Source organism: Pinus tabuliformis, chromosome 9 (genome assembly GCF_031772625.1).
Source record: "Pinus tabuliformis cultivar Carrire ecotype Pingquan chromosome 9, CPIR1, whole genome shotgun sequence".
NCBI lineage: Eukaryota > Viridiplantae > Streptophyta > Pinopsida > Pinales > Pinaceae > Pinus > Pinus tabuliformis.
In genome coordinates, this window is record NC_142307.1 from 463,824,423 (window position 1) to 463,846,098 (window position 21,676).

At 33.3% G+C, this 21,676-nt stretch overlaps 1 protein-coding gene across 1 annotated transcript; it reads left to right on the plus strand.

Moving 5' to 3' along the window:
• Positions 1-20,884: 20,884 nt before the first annotated feature.
• Positions 20,885-21,451, plus strand: LOC149149202 (uncharacterized). Its single transcript, XM_089442413.1, has 2 exons — positions 20,885-21,018; positions 21,271-21,451. The coding sequence occupies exons 1-2, from the start codon at positions 20,885-20,887 to the stop codon at positions 21,449-21,451; spliced, it is 315 nt and encodes a 104-aa protein (XP_089298539.1).
• Positions 21,452-21,676: the final 225 nt, after the last annotated feature.

Below are 21,676 nucleotides of genomic sequence, written 5' to 3' on the forward strand. Positions count from 1 at the left end.
TTTTCCTTCAGATTCATTTTTAGATCTTCCCTCAGATTCTGCATGACCTTCCTTCTATCTAAAGGTATTAGTCTTGTTCCCCTCACCAAAAAATGGGTTGGGCTCCCGCTGGTTTTGTTTATTAGATAATATTTTCAAATCCTTTATTTTTCCTATCTTAATTTTTCATTGTCTGCCCTCAAATTACTCATTCCAGCTTGCAGTTTCTACATAGTTTCTAGTAGTGCAACATTTGCTTGACGAGACTCTTCTCCCAACTATATCAACATTTTTGGGTTGGCCTCGCCATACAATGCCTCTAGCCGGGTTGGGGGTCCAACTCCTCTCTATATCTTACTCCTGATTTTTTTCTTTGCCTCTCTCTCTATGCATTAACACAATAATGGTTTATTGGTTTCCCATGATTAGCCACAATGTTGAAACCTTTCCTCTGTTACCACTTGTAACATGTATTGACTTCTACTATCTATATATATATATATATATATATATATATATATATATATATATATATATATATATATATGACACAAACATAAACCCCCATACACTACAAAGACTATGTAATATCATCGTGCATTTATATTGATTTACTTTGCATTAACCCATCCATTTAATGATCTCATGGTAACCACGGCTTAATCCTTTGGACAAGACTTACCACTCACCGAACATGAAATGTTTGATGGTGACTTTGATTAAGGTGACACGATGGAGATTAACACTAAGGAGGTTGGATGGTGGAAACCAGTTGACGGTACCTCTTGTAGGTATCCTTTGTCGCAAACCTTCTACATCCTCAATGACTAACACTTGGCTATTTGCGGATTGTCGATCTCACACCTCATCATCCAATGGTGTAGAGGATTCATCAGTGGGTCAGGGCAACCACTGGCTTTTGTTTTGATTCCCATCAGTCATTTGGGTTTTTGTCATGAGGATGTTTTTTCTCTACCAAACCTTATCCACAGAAAATTGACTGTCTCCATTGCAGATGTTTCTTATGCCTTCCGACCACTATATTCTCATTTCCTACTCACTTGCAGACTTTTGTTTATTATTCTCTTCACTTTGGCCAAAAAGGGAAAATCAGATCTTGATGTCTACAACAAGGTAATGGTTCAATGCTTCTTACCAGGCTAGAAAATAAGGTTATACAAATGGTTTCTACATTTAAGCTTCCTTTTCCTATTTATTTCAAGCTTATCTAACACAACAACCCCGCTTGTCTCAGTTGCGGGTATGGCCTTAGACATTTCCTCAATCACTCAAGATAAAGGATGAATTGTAGTTATGAGTATTATTTTCTTCTACAAAGAATGTTCTCAGCATAGAAATAGTTTTATTCTCTGTTACTGTGATTGGGTTTTCTTTTCGTGCATATTTGGAAATAAGGGTTTGGCTTTGGTTCATGGGACTTACCTAGATCCATTCAAAATCACTGGTTCCTGTCATAATGTGGCCACCAAGATCAACAAACTTAAGGTGATTTTAAATCATCTCCAGTTAGGGTGTACATAAATTTTAGGAGGTGGCTCTGCTATAAAGGGAGAATTATGATTATGTAATAAGTTGTTTTTTTGAGGAAGGTATCTAGATGACTATCCTCTTTTCTTTTCTGAGTCATTACTTGCAGAATCCCAACTACAAATATTGTGGATCAAAAATAGGTATCAATATATTTTCTTCTTTGTAACAGTTCAAACATTATAAGTGAGACTTTGTTTCCTTTTGATAGTATGCTAGCTTGGCCATGAATTTCCTAGTATTTTTGTTTGATTCTAGGTTTAAGTTTCTTTTCATAAATACTGTTCATAATATGAGTTCATATTTCCAACTAATTGCTTCGTTTTTATTTAAGAGAGACCTATACATCTTGTAGGGTTTTACTGGTATGCAAGGCTAATATTGCCTAAATTATGTTTGTTTCTTTCATAGTTTAACAATGTTTATATACATAATAGAAAGTCTTTACATTAAGAATTCCCAGTAAGGTTCTTTGTGTTTTCCTTGCTAAGTGTTTTTCTCAATTTTCTTTCAGTACAGAGGTGTTACAAAAACGTGATGGTTCTCTTAACTCCGAGTGATTTTTTGTATACAATCCTCATTACTACTTTACTTTTTCCTTTGACATCCATTTCCCATAACCATTTCTCAGGTTGTCTATAATTGAATGACCATGAGGAATGAATCTGGAATGTTGTTGTTCCTCTCAGAGCTTACTAGTTGCATTATAATCCACTTACCCAATTGTTAATGGAATCAAGAAAATGTTTATGAATTACCTTGTAGCCCCATACAAGTCTGAGTACACACTTGGTTTTCTTCACGGTACACAATAATTTATCTATCCTAGAATTCTCTTTAGGTTATGTATAATTCTCATTTAGATTTTTGGTGGTTCGTTTCCAATAAGTACATAGATACAGTAATAATTTGCTCAAAGAACATTACAAACTCACCAAAAGGGAGATATGAACCAACAATTTAAATTAATCGTTTCCTATCAAGAAAATGGTCCTACATAAAATATTCATAAATTCTTGCAAGACTTTACATAAGAACTGTAAATTAAACAACATGTAACTTATCTATTTTTCTGATATGAATTTCTCATAAGAACATCCTCCCAACCAAGAGTCAGGCAATAACGTCTAGACTCTCCCTCGAGGTCCCTGATCCAAATAGTTCTTTAGTTTTATGATATAAATATAACCCTTTTGAACCTCAAGAGTGACCAATCTAGTTCAGGGTTAATATTGTCAACTCAACAACTGAAGAGGTTCCATTGCCCTTGTATCTAGCTTAAGAACTCCCTTATTCCCAACAGTGCTCTACCCCCTGTAGAGATCGCTACTACTCCAGAGAAGAAAAATAAAGAACCAAAAAAATAAAACATTGGAAAAACAACCCCCTTCTCTCTTTTGCCCCCCAAGAAAAAGAAAAAGGAGCCATAACTGTTTCTTCCAACTGTATCTAACTATTTGGAGGTTCTTGGAATTCATTTCACGGTTTCTCATATGATTAGTTTTTTCACCCAACTTTTATTCTTTAACTATTTACATATCACTTATGCATTTTCCTAGACCCTTCTCGAGTCTTATGTCCAAGTACAAACATAGTTTATAGTTCAATATGTAAAAGTAAGTAAAACAAGAAATTACTATGGCAATTGATGCATTCATGGGTGTTACATTTGCACCTCGAGGGATTTGATCCCTCTCGGCGCATGATAGATCCAATTTTAGATGGATCTAAGTTGGTTTCATTTGAGGGAAGCAATGTCACATTTTTATATTATCATTATTATTTATTTGTTTGAGATAAAATTCAAAATTCACATTAGGTTTTCTTTGCTTGGCATGACCATATCATTTCTCTTCTTTAATTTATTTTTTGTTGCTTGCCTTGAATGGTTTGTAGGTTTGTGCTTAGATGCATTGAGTGGTTTGTGTGTTTATGTGTTTGGATTATGATAGTATGTTTGTGAATGTTACAATTGTTTTATTATATTTTTTATGTGTATGTAATTATTTATTAGTAATTAGTTGGTAATGAGGAGGGGGGACAATCTTGTCAATAGTTTGCAAGAGGATTCATATTGCACATCTATTTCATTTAAGATTAGGTATCACAAATTTTGCCAACTAATTAATTCTAAATAGTGGTCCTCCAAGAATTACAAAATATATCTTGAAGAATATTGTCAATAGTTTGCAAGATGATTGATAGTGCACATCTATTTCATTTAAGTTTAGGTATCACAAATTTTGATAACAAATTAATTCTAAATAGTGTTCCTCCGAGAATTACAAAATATATCTTGAAGAGTAGTTTTAATAATTTAATGTGTCAAGGTTAATCTTGAAAGAATTTGTTTCTTTACTAATGTTTGGAATAATTTATTTCCTTGAAGAATTTTTTGATGAATTTTTTTATCTACAATCTATTTTGCAAAGTCGAGAAATAATATATATTTGAACTTTTTTTTAATGAGTAGCCAGGTTTATAAAATCTTTACATTATTTGTTTCTCCAAACAATTATATTTTGCAAAGTCAAGAAATAATGTATATTGAATTTTTTTTAATGAGTGGCCAGATTTATAAAAGCTTTACATTATTTGTTTCTCCAACAATTATCACATCTGCTTCAAGAATATTTTAATTTGTTTTCATATCTATAAATATATATTTTCCTTTTATAAATATTTTGAATACATTTTTTGTGCAATTATTTATTAGCAATTTTGAATATTTGTAATTTTGAATATATTCTGAATATATGTAATTGTCTATTAGTAATTAGTTGGTGATGAAAATGGAGACAATATTGTCAGGGATTAATTTGCACTTTGTAGGAGGATATATTCTACACATCTTTTTCATTTTGATTCTAGGCATCACAACTTTTGACAGCTAATTATTTCTTAATACAACTAGTTATTTCTTAATAGTGTCCCTCTAAGTAGTTGTCATCTTGCATATGCCAAGTTTTCAGTTAAATCAAAAGCAAAAAAACTTTAAAATACCATTGATTATTACTTAAGTCTCTATTATCTACCTAACAATTATTGATAATTAAAATAAAATTCTAAAAATTCTATTCCAAAATAAACATATCTATCAAAATTATGAAATAAAATTCTAAACAAACAAATATCTTATAACAATATTATTTTTAATATCTGTTTTATTTTTATTTGTTTTAATGAAATGGACTATTTAACCACGTAAGTAATTTAACAAATAAAATTAATAAAACTCCTCTTCCAAAAAACATATTACATTCAAATCAAAGTTATCATTTTAAAATAATTATCTTATTAATTATTATTATATAATAAAAATATGATTTTATATTTTAATAATAATTTAAAAGAATTATTATTAAAAAATAAAATTTACTTTTTTAAGGATATAGAATAGATAGTGACAATGTGCTTTGTTAAGACACTCTGTGGTTCAAAACTTCATCCCCAAAAGTTAATCATATCAAGGGCTAGTATGACCTAGGCCTCTTATAATTTTAAAATGATTTTGATGACTTAGACATCTCCAAGTACAATTACTCAAATTATAGATAAAATATGTAAATCATGTTTTTGAGAGATTTTTTGGCGAAAATCACATGGAATACCATTTGTCGACGCGTTTCGAACCAACTAGTGTGGTTCATCATCAGGACAAGTTGAAGAAAGAGATCCAGCTTAGCATGTTAAATAGTCTGAGCAGAGCCTCCAACGGCTAACTTGACCAAAGGATAGTTTGACTCTAGGACCGAGGTCAAAATTATTTTATTAATTTAATTAGTAATATCTGGGACCAATCTCTTAAAAATATATATATAATATATATAAAATATTTTAATGGGTATTTAGTTCAAAAAATATTATAAAAATTATAAGTTAATTAGTATTTAAAGGAAATTTAGTTAAATAAAGGACCTTATAATATATGAATAAATTGAATACAAATATATAAAGTAATATATAAAATAATTTTATTTAGAAGTATTATTAAAAATTATAAGTTAATTAATAATTAAATGGAAAATTAGTTACATAAAGGACATTATAATATATGAATAAAATAAAGTAATATCAAAAGGATGTTAGGTTGGTTAGAAAAATATTTAAAAAGTATAAGTTGATTAGAATTTAAATGGAAAATTAGTTATATAAAGGACCTTATAATATAAGAATAAATTATATGCATAAATATAAATATATGAAGTAATATAAAAATATATATAAAAAAATAATTGAAATGGGTGAATATTTAGAAGAATTATTAAAATTATAAGCTAATTAGTATTCAAATGGAAAATTAGTACCAAAGGACCTTATAATATCTGAAGTAATAAGTTGTTAGAATTAATAAATATAAGAAATGAGAAAATTAACACTCTATAAAATATATATATATATATATATAAAATTTAAAAAAAAAAAAAACTAAGCAGGAGGGCGGAAAAACGACTAGGAAGAGAGTGTTGGGACCCAACACCTACTGATTTTCCAGCCATCCTCCATATTGAGATTGCTTGGCCTCTTTTCAATCTCAAGCGCTTCCCTAAATTTTCGATGATGGAAATGCGAAACCTTAGCAATAACACTAGCCTCCTCAATACAAACATGATGATTGGTTTTCTCAGCATGTTCAGCGAAAGTGGAAGACTTAGCTCTCCTATGCTTAAGGTCCGCTGACCTTAAGCATAGGAGAGCTAAGTCTTTAGCTCTCCTATGCTTAAGGTCCGCTGACCTTAAGCATAGGAGAGCTAAGTCTTCCGCTTTAGCTGAACATGCTGAGAAAACCAATCATCATGTTTGTATTGAGGAGGCTAGTGTTATTGCTAAGGTTTCGCATTTCCATCATCGAAAATTTAGGGAAGCGCTTGAGATTGAAAAGAGGCCAAGCAATCTCAATAGGGAGGATGGTTGGAAAATCAGTGAGTGTTGGGTCCCAGCACCAGCACTCTCTTCCTAGTCGTTTTTCCGCCCTCCTCCTTAAGTTTTTCTTTTTATGTATATATATATATATATATATATATATATATATATATATATATATATATATATATATATATATATATATATATATATATAGTTAATTTTCTCATTTCTTATATTTATTAATTCTAACAACTTATTACTTCAGGAATTATAAGGTCCCTTGGTACTAATTTTTCATTTGAATACTAATTAGCTTATAATTTTAATAATTCTTCTAAATATTCACCCATTTCAATTATATATATATATATATATATATATATATATATATATATATATATATTATATATTTATATTTATATTACTTCATATATTTATATTTATGCATATAATTTATTCTTATATTATAAGGTCCTTTATATAACTAATTTTCCATTTAAATTCTAATCAACTTATACTTTTTAAATAATTTTCTAACCAACCTAACATCCTTTTGATATTACTTTATTTTATTAAGATATTATAATGTCGTTTATGTAACTAATTTTCCATTTAATTATTAATTAACTTATAATTTTTAATAATACTTCTAAATAAAATTATTTTATATATTACTTTATATATTTGTATTCAATTTATTCATATATTATAAGGTCCTTTATTTAACTAAATTTCCTTTAAATACTAATTAACTTATAATTTTTATAATATTTTTTGAACTAAATACCCATTAAAATATTTTATATATATTTTTATATATTTTTAAGAGATTGGTTCCAGATATTACTAATTAAATTAATAAAATAATTTTGACCCCGGTCTTAGAGTCAAATTAACCGTTCCTCAAGTTAGCCGTTGGAGGCTCTACTCAGACTATTTAACATGCTATACTCAGACTATTTAACATGCTAAGCTGGATCTGTTTCTTCAAGTTGGTTCGAAACGCGTCGATAAATGGTATTCCATGTGATTTTCGCCGAAAAATCTCTCACAAACTTGATATGAATCACAGAAGCTTGAACTCTATAATATGTAAATCATCTTAAAACTCATCTTACCTAACCAAAAAACTATTTAAATTTAAATTATTATTTAAAATTTATTATTTTAATAACTATTAGAATGCATTATAATTTTATACTGTAATAATATAATTTTATATTGTAATAAATAAAAATTATATTGTAATAAATAAAAAATAAAATAAATTTTAGTAATTCATGTAATAAAATATAATTTTATATCGTAATGAATAAAAAATAGAGGAAAAAAAAGGTAAGAAACTTATTTTTTTTTAAAACTATACATCATTTAAATCTAAATCATCCATCTAAAATCAGTATCTTACTCATAATTAATTTTTATAATATTATTTATACATTTAAATAGATTTAAATGGGTTATATCATATATATTTTTGTATTTTTTTAAATATATTACGTGGATAATTATAATTTTAAATATACGTGTTATATAAATTATTTGTTTATATTATTTTATCTTATATAATACTTTTATTGTAATTTAGGATATTGTAATTTAGGTAATATTGGGAAGATTATTTATTTCTAATTATTCGTTTGATTACAACTTATGTTATATTTTTAAGTGGCATGCTTATATGAGTAGTATTTATAAAATTTTATAATAAAAATTAATATAGATATTTATATATTAAAGTTAAAAAAATTATTATATTTATATTTAAAATATAATGTGATATTGTAATTTTTTTAAATTAATATATAATATGATTACAAAACCTCTCATATAATCTAAATTAGTATACTCCAAACCATGCATCACCATCCAAGGGCAAGAGGCACACACAAATGACATTGTGAAAAAGAATATTATGTAATGGAAAGGGAAGTGCATGTTATCATAAGATTAAGGAATATTTTACAAATTAAGATTAAGGAATATTTTATAGGCTAGAGTATGTCTTAAAATTGTTTTTGTTTGGCTAAGAGCTAGTCTGAACCCTGGAGTATGTTCTAAAATTGCTTTTGTTTGGCTAAAATCTCATCTTTCTCGAACGTAAGGCAACACGTTAACGACCCAAGACCCAGAAGCATCTGGGACAGGTTAACGGCCCAAGACCCAGAAGCATTTGGGAGGAGTGAAAGCCTGCCAGGAGTGAAAGTCTGCGCCCTTACAAAACACCAATGAGTTACTCCAAGTGGTGTGGTTTTCCTTGAATAATGGTGATGAGTCAGCCTGCATTCATGGTTAGCAACTTAGAGAGATGGTTGTCCTCACTACTGATTTAACAATTGAATTATGATAGGTTTTCCCACCTATGAAAAAAGATTAAAGAATCCTAAATTTCATTCTAAAAGTTATGATGTAACTAGGTTAAGATAAAAAATAAATTGAGTTAAAGTATTTAATTTAGTTTAGATATAGTACATTAAATTTTTTCCTATTTAAATTGTATTTTTAAATGTATAAATAGATTAAATAAATTCTTTTTCTTCTTTTACTACATTTAATATAATTAATATATATATATATATAGAAATATATGTTAATATTATTCAACTTTGCATATTGGAAATTTTTATTTGTAATTTTTATTGAATTTTATTATTATTATTGTTTTAAATGCAATGTATTAAATTTGAAGCAAATTCTTATGGAGTCTCACTTTCAAAGTATTAAGAGGATAACTTAGCTAACCCTAACAGCTAAAAAAAATGAATAGAAAATGTTGATATATGAAATCACTTTTATTGAACCTTTTTATTTCCAATTACTTGTATTGAAATATTTTTAAAAATATAAGAATTATACATTGTTAACACTCAAAAGAGAAAATATGAAATTTTTAATTATCTATCTCTAAATTTGTTATAAAATTATGTTATTTCGTACAGATCTCAAAATATTTTATAGTATTTTTGCATCTCCTTTATACAAGGTTGAAATATCAACTAATAAAGCAATGAGATAATTGAAGATAACCAAACATGTATATTCATTATTATTTTTAGTATTTTTATTTAAATAACATTTGATTTTTATTTAAAAAAAACACATGTGAACTCTAGATTGATCACATGTAAAATTACAGATCACTATCATACTAGACTATAGAATGTTACCTTCGACAAAAAAAAATTAAGATAAAAAAAATAAACACATATCAACTCTAAATTGAACAGAATCACACCTCACTATTATATTAAGCTATAGAATACACCCCTCCGCAAAAAAAACAAAAACCAAAAAAAACTACACGCTTTAATTTAATTTATGATTGAGTAAGTTCGATCAAGATAAAATCGTTATTCGTTGAGTTAACAAAGATTTGCCAAACATCGAAATGTTGGTTTTTGTGTTGCCACCATCATTGCCACTGCTATCACCAAGTAATATCGAACAAAGACCTACGAGTAGCAAAAACTACCCTTCATTTGAATGGTGGCTGTAAAGAAAGTCTCCCGACCAAGACATGCTTCTATTTAACTAATCACCATTTATCTATGTTTAAAAGCTAATTATCCAATAGAGCAATTCTATTTTGTATTTAAAATTTTCATTATTCACTCAATAGATATTTTTTTGGAATATACTTTTTATAATTTTAATTTAATTAATAATTATTAAGTGGATGGAAGATATTTAACTACATATATTATATTAATTTTTTTATAATAATAATCACATATTAAAGATTGAAACTTATCTCAAAATAGATACGTTTTTTTTGTCTTTTTAATTAACTTAATTGATTAAAAAAATGTCATATAAACAAGTGCCATATGAAATGAGTTATGTATTTTTGGATATGTGATATTGATAGGTAATGGTATTGGCTCATGGTATTACATAACAATAGTTATTTAAATATTAAGAATATTTATGATTAAGTGGGAGCGAATCTCAAGGATTAAGATTCTTGTTACTTGTTTTTTAAAATGTATATATGGTTGACTCATATATTAATTATTTTTATAATTAATATCAATAATAAAAATAATACTTTAAAATAAACTTATAATTAAGTTAATTTTTATGATTATTTTTTGCCTTAGGAATGTGACATATATCTTGGGTATGTGTTTTGATACTTAATCATAAGGTAGGGACTAGTTGGTTTCAATTGTGTTTAGTCCCCACCGAGTATGAAGTTTAAATCTCATGGTGAGGAGTTGAGGGTGGAATCCACTTTGGGGTTAGTGATTCAATATCTTGTTGTAATTACATAAAAATAGTCCTAATTTATTTTTAGTTTTCATCACTTATTACATTTCATAAATCCATCATAGAGATTAAATTTTGTGATTCCTCTTGGTTCTTGATAGATCCAAGCTAAGATGCATCTATGTTGGTTTTGAGCAACACACTAATAAAATGTTTTAACTAAAAGAATTTTTTTATTCTCACTTGCTTTATATAATGTATATGGTATTGAAATATTTTATTTATGATTCGCATTCACCTCATTAAAATGCTAATACATGCCCCTCATAAAATAAAGTAGAAATCTCTCTCTCTCTCTCTCTCTCTCTCTCTCTCTCTCTCTCTCTCTATATATATATATATATATATATATATATAAACAAAAAATTAACATTTTGAATAACATATTCCCTAATTACCATGGGATGAAAGAGTCTATCACCTATGCTATAGTAAGAGAGTTGAAGATGAAAAGTGTTTTCTCTTATAATGTCCATCTTTTTCAAAATATTTGTCACACTACTAACCTTCTTGACTTGTTAAGTCAGCATAACTATGATGATCTGGCATGGTTGCCTTTGAGGGCTCAGTGGTAGGACCTCTTACCATTACAGCCAACCTTTTTCCTCATTTATTTTGCCTTGCAGGTTCATCTTCGTCTCTACTTGTTGTGTTAGCTTCCTGGTATGTTGTCGTCCATTGGGAGTCTATGTTGTTTCCCTTTGGTTCTTGTGGTGCAGATTGCAGCTATTTATTGGTGCTATGTTGTGCTTTTATAGGTCGCCTTGTGATTATCTTCTATCAACGGCTCTTCTTCCTGCAACGTTCATCTTGATGCCTCATCTGTCATTGCAAAGGGAGTTGAGAGAGTGAGGTTGTGGTTGTTTCCTTGCCGCTGTGGCTCTCGGTTTGGACCTCCATTTTCCTGTTGTAAATGTTGCCAAGGAGAAGGGAGTTGAGGGAGTGAGTTCAGGCCCTCTCTTTCCATTTCAACTCCTCGTTTATGTCTCTTTTTTTTCTTCATTTTCTAATAATGTCATTATTTTCGAGGATGTTTCCATATGATTTGGGTTTGCTATGACTTTTGCGGGGTTTTGGGAGCATTCAGGGCGGCCTATGCCCTGTTTTTTTGGCTTTGGCGAGTTTGATATTGGTCTTCGTGACCATCCTTTGGGTATTGGGGATATTTCTTCTTTTTTCTTTTTTTTTTGGTTATCCAATATTTTACATAAGATAAACAAAATAACTATTTTTTATATTATTTAACTTTACTTCTATAACAAGATGAATTGGCTAACATGTTTAGAGTCACAAGTGTGGGCACAAATGGTGACAGGGTGTTGTATTAAGGCTCTCTGTTGTGAAAATTACTCCATGGTGAAATAGTTTAAAACTTGTAGGCATAAATCCAGCCATGAGTACGAGTTGGTGTGGCTGATGCTGAGTAGTGGTTTTTCAAGCCATATGTTACTTCCACCAAACTAAAAAACAAAAAAAAACAAGTTTGGAGCCTTATTTCTAACCTCCAACATAATGTAATTTTACAATCTTATATATGCTAAGTTTTAAGTCTTAACCCCATATGATATAATTTTACAATTTTAGGAATTTTTCAAGCCCTTAAATATGTTTCCTTACATGTTAATACTATGGATTATCCATATTGCAGGGGTCTAAGCACCAAATAATAAACTCATTAATAATTGAAACAAGATTAATTCAATGCAATTCTTTCACCTTCTTTCATGCCTTATATCTATATATATATATATATATATATATATATATATATATATATATACAACCTGAATGGTCCTAATGTTTAAGAACATTTGTTTTCTCATAAAAGGTCACAAGTTAAAATCCAAAATATGTTGTCATGTGAGCATGTGTGTATGTACATGTTGGGGTCCCCTGGGTTAGTTTGGGGTTAAGATAACCCAAGTTTTGGTACAGCTTTCTAAATAATGTAAAGTATCCGCAATTTGTGGATGCAGAGTGCATAGATGAATAGGATTCAAAGGGGCTTAGCCCCTTTTTTTATGTAAAGTTTTGAGTCGGTTTTAAGATTCACCCATGGTCCGTGGACCATGGCATTGTATGAAAAGTCTATAAATAGTGAGTCTTAGTGAAGGACAAGGAGATAGGGACTTAGAAGAGAAGAACAAGAGGGAAAAAAGATAGAGATTTGGGTCTAGGACAGGAGCTAGGGCAGGAAGTCTTTGCTTCCTACGCTTAGATAGGGAAAGAAAGGCTCCACAGTTGAGTGCACGGAGGCCTAGTTAGAGTCTTCAGCTGAGTACGTGGACCCCTGCAGTTGTGTGCACAAGGCAGTTTGAGTCTGTAACCTTGAATTGAAGATCAATAAAGACAATTTTTTCGAAGAATTCCTGAGTATTATATTTATCTCTGTTAATGTTACATACTGCTGATAAATTATCTGTTTATGAAATATTGATTGAATGTTATGCGATTCCTGGGAATAAGTCTTAATTATGTACCCAATGCATGTTTAAATCCTTTCGTGAAGAGTATGGCGATTTCTCTTATGTTTACTAATGACTTAAGTAAATCTATGAGAACACTAATTTATAATTGCTCTCTGGTGCACAAAAGTAGGGAAATCAACTGTTAGAGATCTGTAAGGATTGATTGTAGACCTTCGCGAAGGTCCGAAGGCTAGTTTAACATAGTTGTAGAAATGTGCCCTGAGAGTTTATCAATCTGCGTGAACATAGATCTGAGGCACTGGAAGACATCACACTATTCTCTCGATGCAGAAACTTGGTTCTTGCATTCCCCCATACTACTTTGGGTGAGACTGCAGCCTGTGCTATGCGGGTTGTTGCCGAAAGGGCCAGTAATGTAGGGTTTTGTTGGTTGGCACAGCTAAATCTGAACCTGTGTCAAGACCCCCTAAGCAAACAAATGGTTATGTTGCCGGGATCGGGATCTCCTTGAAAGATATGTGTAATTTTGCATCATTGGAATCCGACCAAGAAAGAAATTGAAAAGTGGTTGGATCGAAAGATTCACAAGTTTGTGGTGCAAGAAAACAAGAATATGTGCCTATCAAAGGAAGAGTGGTTGAACAGGTATCTGTATACATAGATACACGAGATCTTCTTCTGTACTTTCCCCATTGAACTATATGAGTGGTTAGCCAAATTAACAGTCAGTCAAGGAAAGTGGAAGCTCGATAGCCCTATAGTGTGGACTCCAGAATTAGTGCGATGATTAGAAGCTTCTGAAAACAAGATCATGCGGGTTGTCGATCATTGGCTCGATCAGATTCTAGGAGGATTTGTTACAGAATTTGCAGTTGATACCTCAGTCAGCTATAGTGAAGCAGAGCAACGATTTTTCAAAGGACCGCGAGGTAAGTATTTAAGATCAGTGAATACCTGGAATAAAATGTTGTTATGTGAAAAATGGGTGATGTCATTACCTTCATATTCAGAGCTACACAAAGCGGGCGGTTCTTTAGAAATCGCAAAGGATCGGGACCAAAGTATAATCCATTGATTGGACCTCATCCAAGTGACGAAGAAGGGGTGGGGCAGACTACGCCGTGAAGCGTTGTTCATCTAATCACTTAGGGGATTCCTCGAGAAAATCATCCGTCCACTCCACCTCCACACCCACCTCCACCGCATACACCTTCGCCCACTCCTCCACCTTCACCACCACCATTCAACATGGTGAACGCAATGAAGATGTTGATCTTCAAGGGTATATGAAGTGAAGATACATAGCAGTTCTGGTTTGTTGCAAACATTGTATGGATAATGCAATAGATTACTGATGACAATATAAAGAAGGCACAATTAGTTACCGCTTTGCAGGATCGCGTGCTAACCTGGTACATTAAGTATTGTTCTAATAATCGTCTTGCAATGCTAGCAGAGACTAAGGCGACTTTAAACAAAGAGTTTAGTAAGCCTAAGTTTAACTCACAGTCAATAATTGGATTTAAAGAAATCATGATGAGGGTCGAGGAGATGCCCTGGGAATTTGATCAAAGGTTGAAGTGTCAGAACAGATAAGCTAACATGCAGATCAAATATAGCCAGCATCCCGAATGGTTTATACCGTTGCTCTTACCCCACTTGAGAATTTCTCTGTCACAGTAGAAGATATAAACACAGGTAAAAACCTTGGAAATCATGATGAGCCTGCATGCATTACCTATTCAGGATATGAACCTGGGAGTACAGTAGATCCACTCACAATTAGCTAGCTTACACCTAGAATTACAAAGTTTGAAGAAAGACAAGGAGACTAAACCAGAAGTGCACGCAGAAGTCTGGTCTTTGAAGTGCAAGAGCGATGGGCATGATAAAGATCACTATCCAATGTATGCGAATTATATTATAGGAGGAGGGTTGATTCCCCTGAAGCCAAAATCCCCAATAGGGCCAAGTGTCAGGACCGCGCTATGGTGCGCTATTTGTCAAGTTGTTGGACAACATGCAACGAATAATTTCCATTTACTTCAAAAGTTCATCCAGACACCCCAACAGTTGTTCTGTAACTTCTACAAATCTTTGTTACGAAACCAGCTCACAAAAAGATAGAAAAGATAGATCAATGCCTTAGAATTCAGCCTCTTCGAGGGGGCAACCTCCTTTACATTACACAAATGAACAACTCTTTGATGATACAAATGACAAGACCTCCTTTCTATATATAGGAGTCTAAGGGGCCATAATATAATCAGAGCCGACGTAACAATAATAATGTAAGGGCACAATAATAACAATAGTGGGATTCTATGGGGCACAATATTAACAATATGGGGACTACATGGCCACAACAATATAATAAGGGTTTTGTACTAATAACAATAAGGGGTTTCACTAGTAGTATAGGGACCTAACATGCCCCTCTCCTTCAAAAAGTGTTGTCCTCAACGCTTGAGTAGTTCTTGATGCTTCTGTATAAAATTCTTGTCCTCCCATGTGGAATCTTCAGCGGGTAAGTTCTTCCACTTAATGAGATACTCTGAAATTGATCGATTTCGTAGCTATCGGGTTCTTGTTTCTGTGACTACTCCAGGATCCAATATGATTTTTCCTTCCTCGTCAAGTTCTAGCAATATTGTTTGAACCGGGATCTTCTGCAACTTTTGAATGAGTGGCCACACTTCTTCGTCCTTCTTCCATTCATCCCTTGCTTCATTTATCCAATCTGGTTGGATAATAGAAATAGCACAAAACAATGCTTCCACATCCTCATCCTTTCTTGAGAGTGCATCTGCAACGACATTTTGCTTCCCTTTTTTGTAGATGATTTAAAAGTGATAACCCAACATATTTGTGACCCATTTTTTCTATTCTTCTAAAGATAATATTTGTTCTAAAAAATATTTAAGAATATCATGATCCATTTTTACCTTGAAGTGTCTTCCCATTAGGTAAGGTCGCCATTTCTTAAGTGCATGTAATATTTCCAACATTTCCTTCTCATAAATAGCTTGCTTGAGATGTAGCCGTAAAAATACCCAATCACTTACATCAAGACTTCTTTCACTGTGATGTTGATCTGCCTGTTGTTTCATTTGATTCTGCACCAAAGTGGCGTTATCCTTTAAAAGTTGGAGAACTTGTCGTTGATGCTTGATGTGATCTTTCACTACTTGAATCTTTTTCTTCTTGATATGTCCTTCTATCTTGAGAGTTTGAGGAGTGGTAATTTCTTCCAATGCATTACAAGATATGGTCAGATTCATTTCTTAATGCTCGATGTGATCTTTCACTTCTTGAACATTTTTATTCTTGATATGTCCTTCTATCTTGATAGTTTGAGGAGTGGTAATTCTAGCCAATGCATTACAAGATATGGTTGGATTCATTTCTTATTTCTCAATGTGATCTTTCACTTATTGAACCTTTTTCTTCTTGATATGTCCTTCTATCTTGAGAGTTTGAGGAGTGGTAATTCTTTCCAATGCTTTACAAGATATGGTCGGATTCATTTCTTCTTTCTTTGTGGTTGGTTCCTGGTGTATATCCTCTTCTTTTGACGTTTCTTGATCCTTTTCTTCCTCCTCTTCACAATCAATGTAAAATAATTTCTTCTTAGCACACTTATGACCTTTAATGTATTTGTTATCACAATTGTAACAAAGCCCTTTTGCTCTTTTTTCTTCCAATTGTTGTGGTGTCAACCTTGTAGGTTCTAGAAGGCTAGGAGAAATAACACTTCCATCTTTATAATTGTGAAGGGTAGACTTCCTTGTTTCCATAATTTTTCTTTCCACTTTTCTTGCCAACCTGAATGCATTCTCCAATGAATCAGGTTCCCAAAGATGAACCTCATGTTGAATGTTATCCTTTAAAGTCCCTATGGGGACATCAATCCTCTACTTCTCTAAAATATCATTTTCCCTTATATTCAATTTTTTAAAGTCCTCAATGTGCTCTGCCATTGAACACTTTTGTTTGAGATTTATCAATTGGCTAAAGAAGGTGTTTTTCTTTGTATCCTCATAATGTGCTATCATTTCCTCCGTGAAAATTGACCACGTAACAAGTGGTTTACGAGAACAAAGCCCTTTATACCATAAAAATTGATCTGGTTCTAAATATGAAGATGCAATACGTACCTTTTGTAACAGTTGCACTTCATGTAGATCAAAATATTGCTCCATCTGTAGTATCCAATTTATTGGATCCTTTCCATCAAATTTCCTCATATCACCTTTTCTTGATTTTAGGAGCTTAATCTTGAAACGAATGTAACTATGTACTTTTAGATCTCCAAGTTCTGAAATTGTCTCCTGCAGTAGCCCTCTGAGTCCTATTTCTAACCCCACAAATCTGATCAGAATTTGATTCTCCAAGAAATAGTTATGCCCAATCTCCTAAGATGACCTTATTATATAATGTTTTAGTAGAGCGAACTTGTACAACTTGCCACATGTCACTGTTTCGATCTTCGGATCTGAAAAATATACATAGACAACTACAGTTCGTCCTCTTTCTGCAACTTCTTACGAAATTTCAATTTGTTGCTCAGAGAGGAAGTTATGACTGTTTTCCCAAGGTCACATGTTTAGAATGTAATTTGGGTGTCTGCAAAAACTCTAACTTCCTCAAATTATATCTCTGAACATGTAACGAGAAAAGATCTGAGATTCAAACCCGAGCTTCAGCAAGATTTCATCTCAAATGGGTTTTAATTTCAGAATATGAACCTTCGTAGAAAAAATATTATTGCGAAACGTCCACGATGACCTGTTTGAGATGAAATTCTAGAGATTGCAAAAACCCTCACTTCCTCAGATCATATCTCCGAAAATATAGTGAGACAAGATCTGAAATTCGAACCCGTGGTTCAAACCGATTCCTTCTCAAATGGGTTTTTTTTTAGCTTGTGAAACTTCGTAGCGAAAAATTTATAGCGAAAATACCACGATGAGCTATTTGGAGCAGCGAAACCCTAGAATCCAAAGCTCTAATACCAAATGTTATGAAACCAGCTCACAAAAAGATAGAAAAGATAGATCAATGCCTTAGAATTCAGCCTCTTCGAGGGGGCAACCTCCTTTACATTACACAAATGTACAATTCTTTGATGATACAAATGATAAGACCTCCTTTCTATATATAGAAGTCTAAGGGGTCATAATATAATTAGCGCCGACATAACAATAATAATGTAAGGGCACAATAATAACAATAGTGGGCTTCTATGGGGCACAGTAATAATAGTATGGGGACTACATGGGTACAAAAGTATAATAAGGGGTTTGTACTAATAACAATAAGGGGTTTCACTAGTAGTATAACGACCTAACAATCTATGGGCCACGATGCACTCCACTATCGAAGCTATGGGTTGATGATGGAAATGACACCTACATATCGGATGTAAGTAGAAACTTGACCTCCAGAGCACGGTGCCGGAGGAGCATGCAGAGGTTATCAAGGTTGAGGACGGGGCCAAGGAGGAGGAGGACCTGGTAGAGGTCGCGGTTAGATTATCTGCTACAACTGCAGACAGCTAGGGCACTACACGCGAGAGTGCCAGAATCCTACACACTCGTCATGTCAATACTGTAGACAATTTGACCATACGATAGAAGAATGCCTGGTACTAATAGCTAAAATGAAAGAGAAGAAAACACAACCTCAACAGCCTATGCAGAATCTATAGATGATGAGGTCTGAGGCCCGCGAAGAAGATCAAAGCATTAACATTGTGCTAATAAGTGGAATGACGACTGGTGTTGATAAGGGTAAACAGCCTGAAGAAGAAGGATGGGTCTGTAAAGCGCCAGAGAAAGAAGCCGGCTTTGATCTGGATCACGTTAAGGAAAGATTTAAGGAAGCCAAGAAGAGCTTCGTTGAGGCCTCCACCTTAGGAAGCTAGGACAAGACACAAGAAATCAGTGTGCCTGCAGAGGTTGATCCCTCTGTACTCACTACGTTTTTTGAGACCTGCATAAAACTGTTGTGCGACAACAAAGCTGTGGAAGGCCTGAAGGAATTAATAAATAAATGTGCCAACAAGGAGAAGGTCCCTAATGGACACCGGGTGGTCAAAAAATTTGGCAAACATAACGCATGAACAAGGCACGAGATGAGGCTCACCACGCAGATAGGTGATTATGAGATGGACTAGGTCATTTTGGATCTCAAATCCGATGCGAACATATTACCAAAAAAAACATGGGAAAGGATGGGGAGACCTGCATTGTAGTGGTCTCCGATTCAGCTTAGGATGGCGAACCAGTAGAAAATCATCCCCATGGGACGATTATATGGAGTAAAAGTTGATATAGAATGTGTGAGCGCGATGGTCGACTTTGAGGTTATAGAAATCGTAGGTGACAGTAATGCCTACCCCACACTTTTGGGAATTGAATGGTCTATTAACATGAATGGGGTAATTAATTTGAAGAAGAAGATGATGTCATTTGAAAGAAAGTCGTTATGAGTTATAGTGCCACTGGAGCCTACAGAAGGGGCGCTATACTGAACCAGTCCATGATTATGACGAAAATTGGATCAGATTTACAAGATAATAGTTCAGGACTAGGACTGGATCAATCTGACGGCAGATGGATGGATTGCATGGGACTCGGAGAGCTCCTACACCTCTGACTCAGATGAAGAGTTGGAGCACTGGCAGAATTTCTTGCATGAAGTATCTACATTGTGATGCAATATCATGACGAAGTCGCTACGTTGTGTTTCGTTAGAGGTAAGTAAATCACCCTATTATGATGGTTTAACTGACGTAGATCTATTTTGGATGAATTTGAGTGTGAAGGCCCTCAGGATCACCACTTCCAAGTGTTAGAGTTGGCACTGCGTGCTACACCTACACGATGGTGGGGAATGCGTAAGGATAGTTTTGATGGATGGGTGGATGACTGAAGAATGATGAGGTTATAGTTTGGGCGTGCTAACACCAGAATGGATGAGAAATATAATGGAAGGGATGATCCGTGCGATCACCTAGTGAAATGGACTAAAGCATGGGGAACATAACCGCAGCCAGAATGGGTACACATATTTTGAGATACTTTGGATACAATTCCCATCAACTGGTATCTAGAAACTGAGTTCCACCATGGCACCATGGAATGGGATGTATTGAAGGGAGGGTTCTTATTGACCTTCAGCTTTGAAGACAATGTCACAAGCATTGATGATGAGCTACAAGTGATTAAGGCGGTTATCTTTAGAATGTTGAAGGAACCTATGGAATGGGTCCAACAGACAGGAGCACCCAGTTGCGCCATGCGTTGGAATGCTATAATGTAACAGCTAAAGAGGAAGATGAAGATCCGAGAAACATTAAGATTCCAGAGGCAGAAGGGCAACACGAAGTCGAAGGCCCACAAATAGAAAACCCAGACATCATCGCACCCTTGAAGACAAAGCAAGTAAACATTGGCACTAAAAAGGAACCGAAGTTCGCAAAAATTGGAGATTATTGGGATGATGCTACAGTGGATAAAGTTGTTGAGTTACTTCGCAAATACCAGGATCTCTTCCCCACTAATTTTTTGGATTTGAAGGGCATAGTTAGTGATTTGGGGGTTATGAAGATCACTCTGAAACCGGACGCAAAGCCTATTAAATAGAGGTCGTATCACTTTAATCCTAAATACAAGGAAAAGGTTTGCCAAGAGCTGGATAAGATGTTGGAGGCAGGTATCATAGAACCTGTTGAAGAATCTGATTGGGTGAGCCTAATGGTGGTTCAAGAGAAGAAACAAAAAGGTGAAATGCAGATTTGCATAGATCTGCACAAGCTTAATGATGCATGTGTCCACAACCCATTCGCAACGTCATTTATAGACAAAGTGTTTGACAATGATGGAGGGCAGGAGGCTTATTCCTTTACTGACGGGTTTTCTGGGTATCATCAGATTAATAACGTGTCTGAGGATAGGAGCAAAACAACCTTCACAATGGAGTGGGGTTGTTTTCAATACAATGTGATGCTATTTGTACTCAAGAATGCGCCTGCGATATTTTCCCACGTAGTCATAGTTGCGTTCAAAGATTTCATTCATAAGTTTATGGAAGTCTACTTTGATGACTGGACGATGTTTGGATTAGTAAAGTGCCATGTAGCAAGTTTGTGCCTGATGTTGGATACATGTCGCAGATACCAGATCACACTGAATTTGAGAAAATGCATATTTTCTGTTCCGTTCAGGATCTTTCTAGGTCACGTTGTGTGCAAGCAAGGATTGATGGTGGACCCTGCAAATATTGTGGTAATTGTGAATTCGGAGGCCCCTAGGAACGTTAATCAGTTGCGTGTGATGCTGGGACATACATGGTAATATAGAAAATTTATCAAAGCTTACGCTCAAATTACTGCGCCCATGGAGAAACTACTAAAGAAGGATGTAACATTCTATTGGGACGAACAATTTCAGTGCAGCTTAGATGTGTTGAAAGAAAAGATGGTCACTGCACCGATATTGATATTCCCTTATTGGAAAAAGAAGTTTCATGTGGATGTGGATGCCTCTTGCATTGTGTTGGGTGCAGTGCGGACACAGACC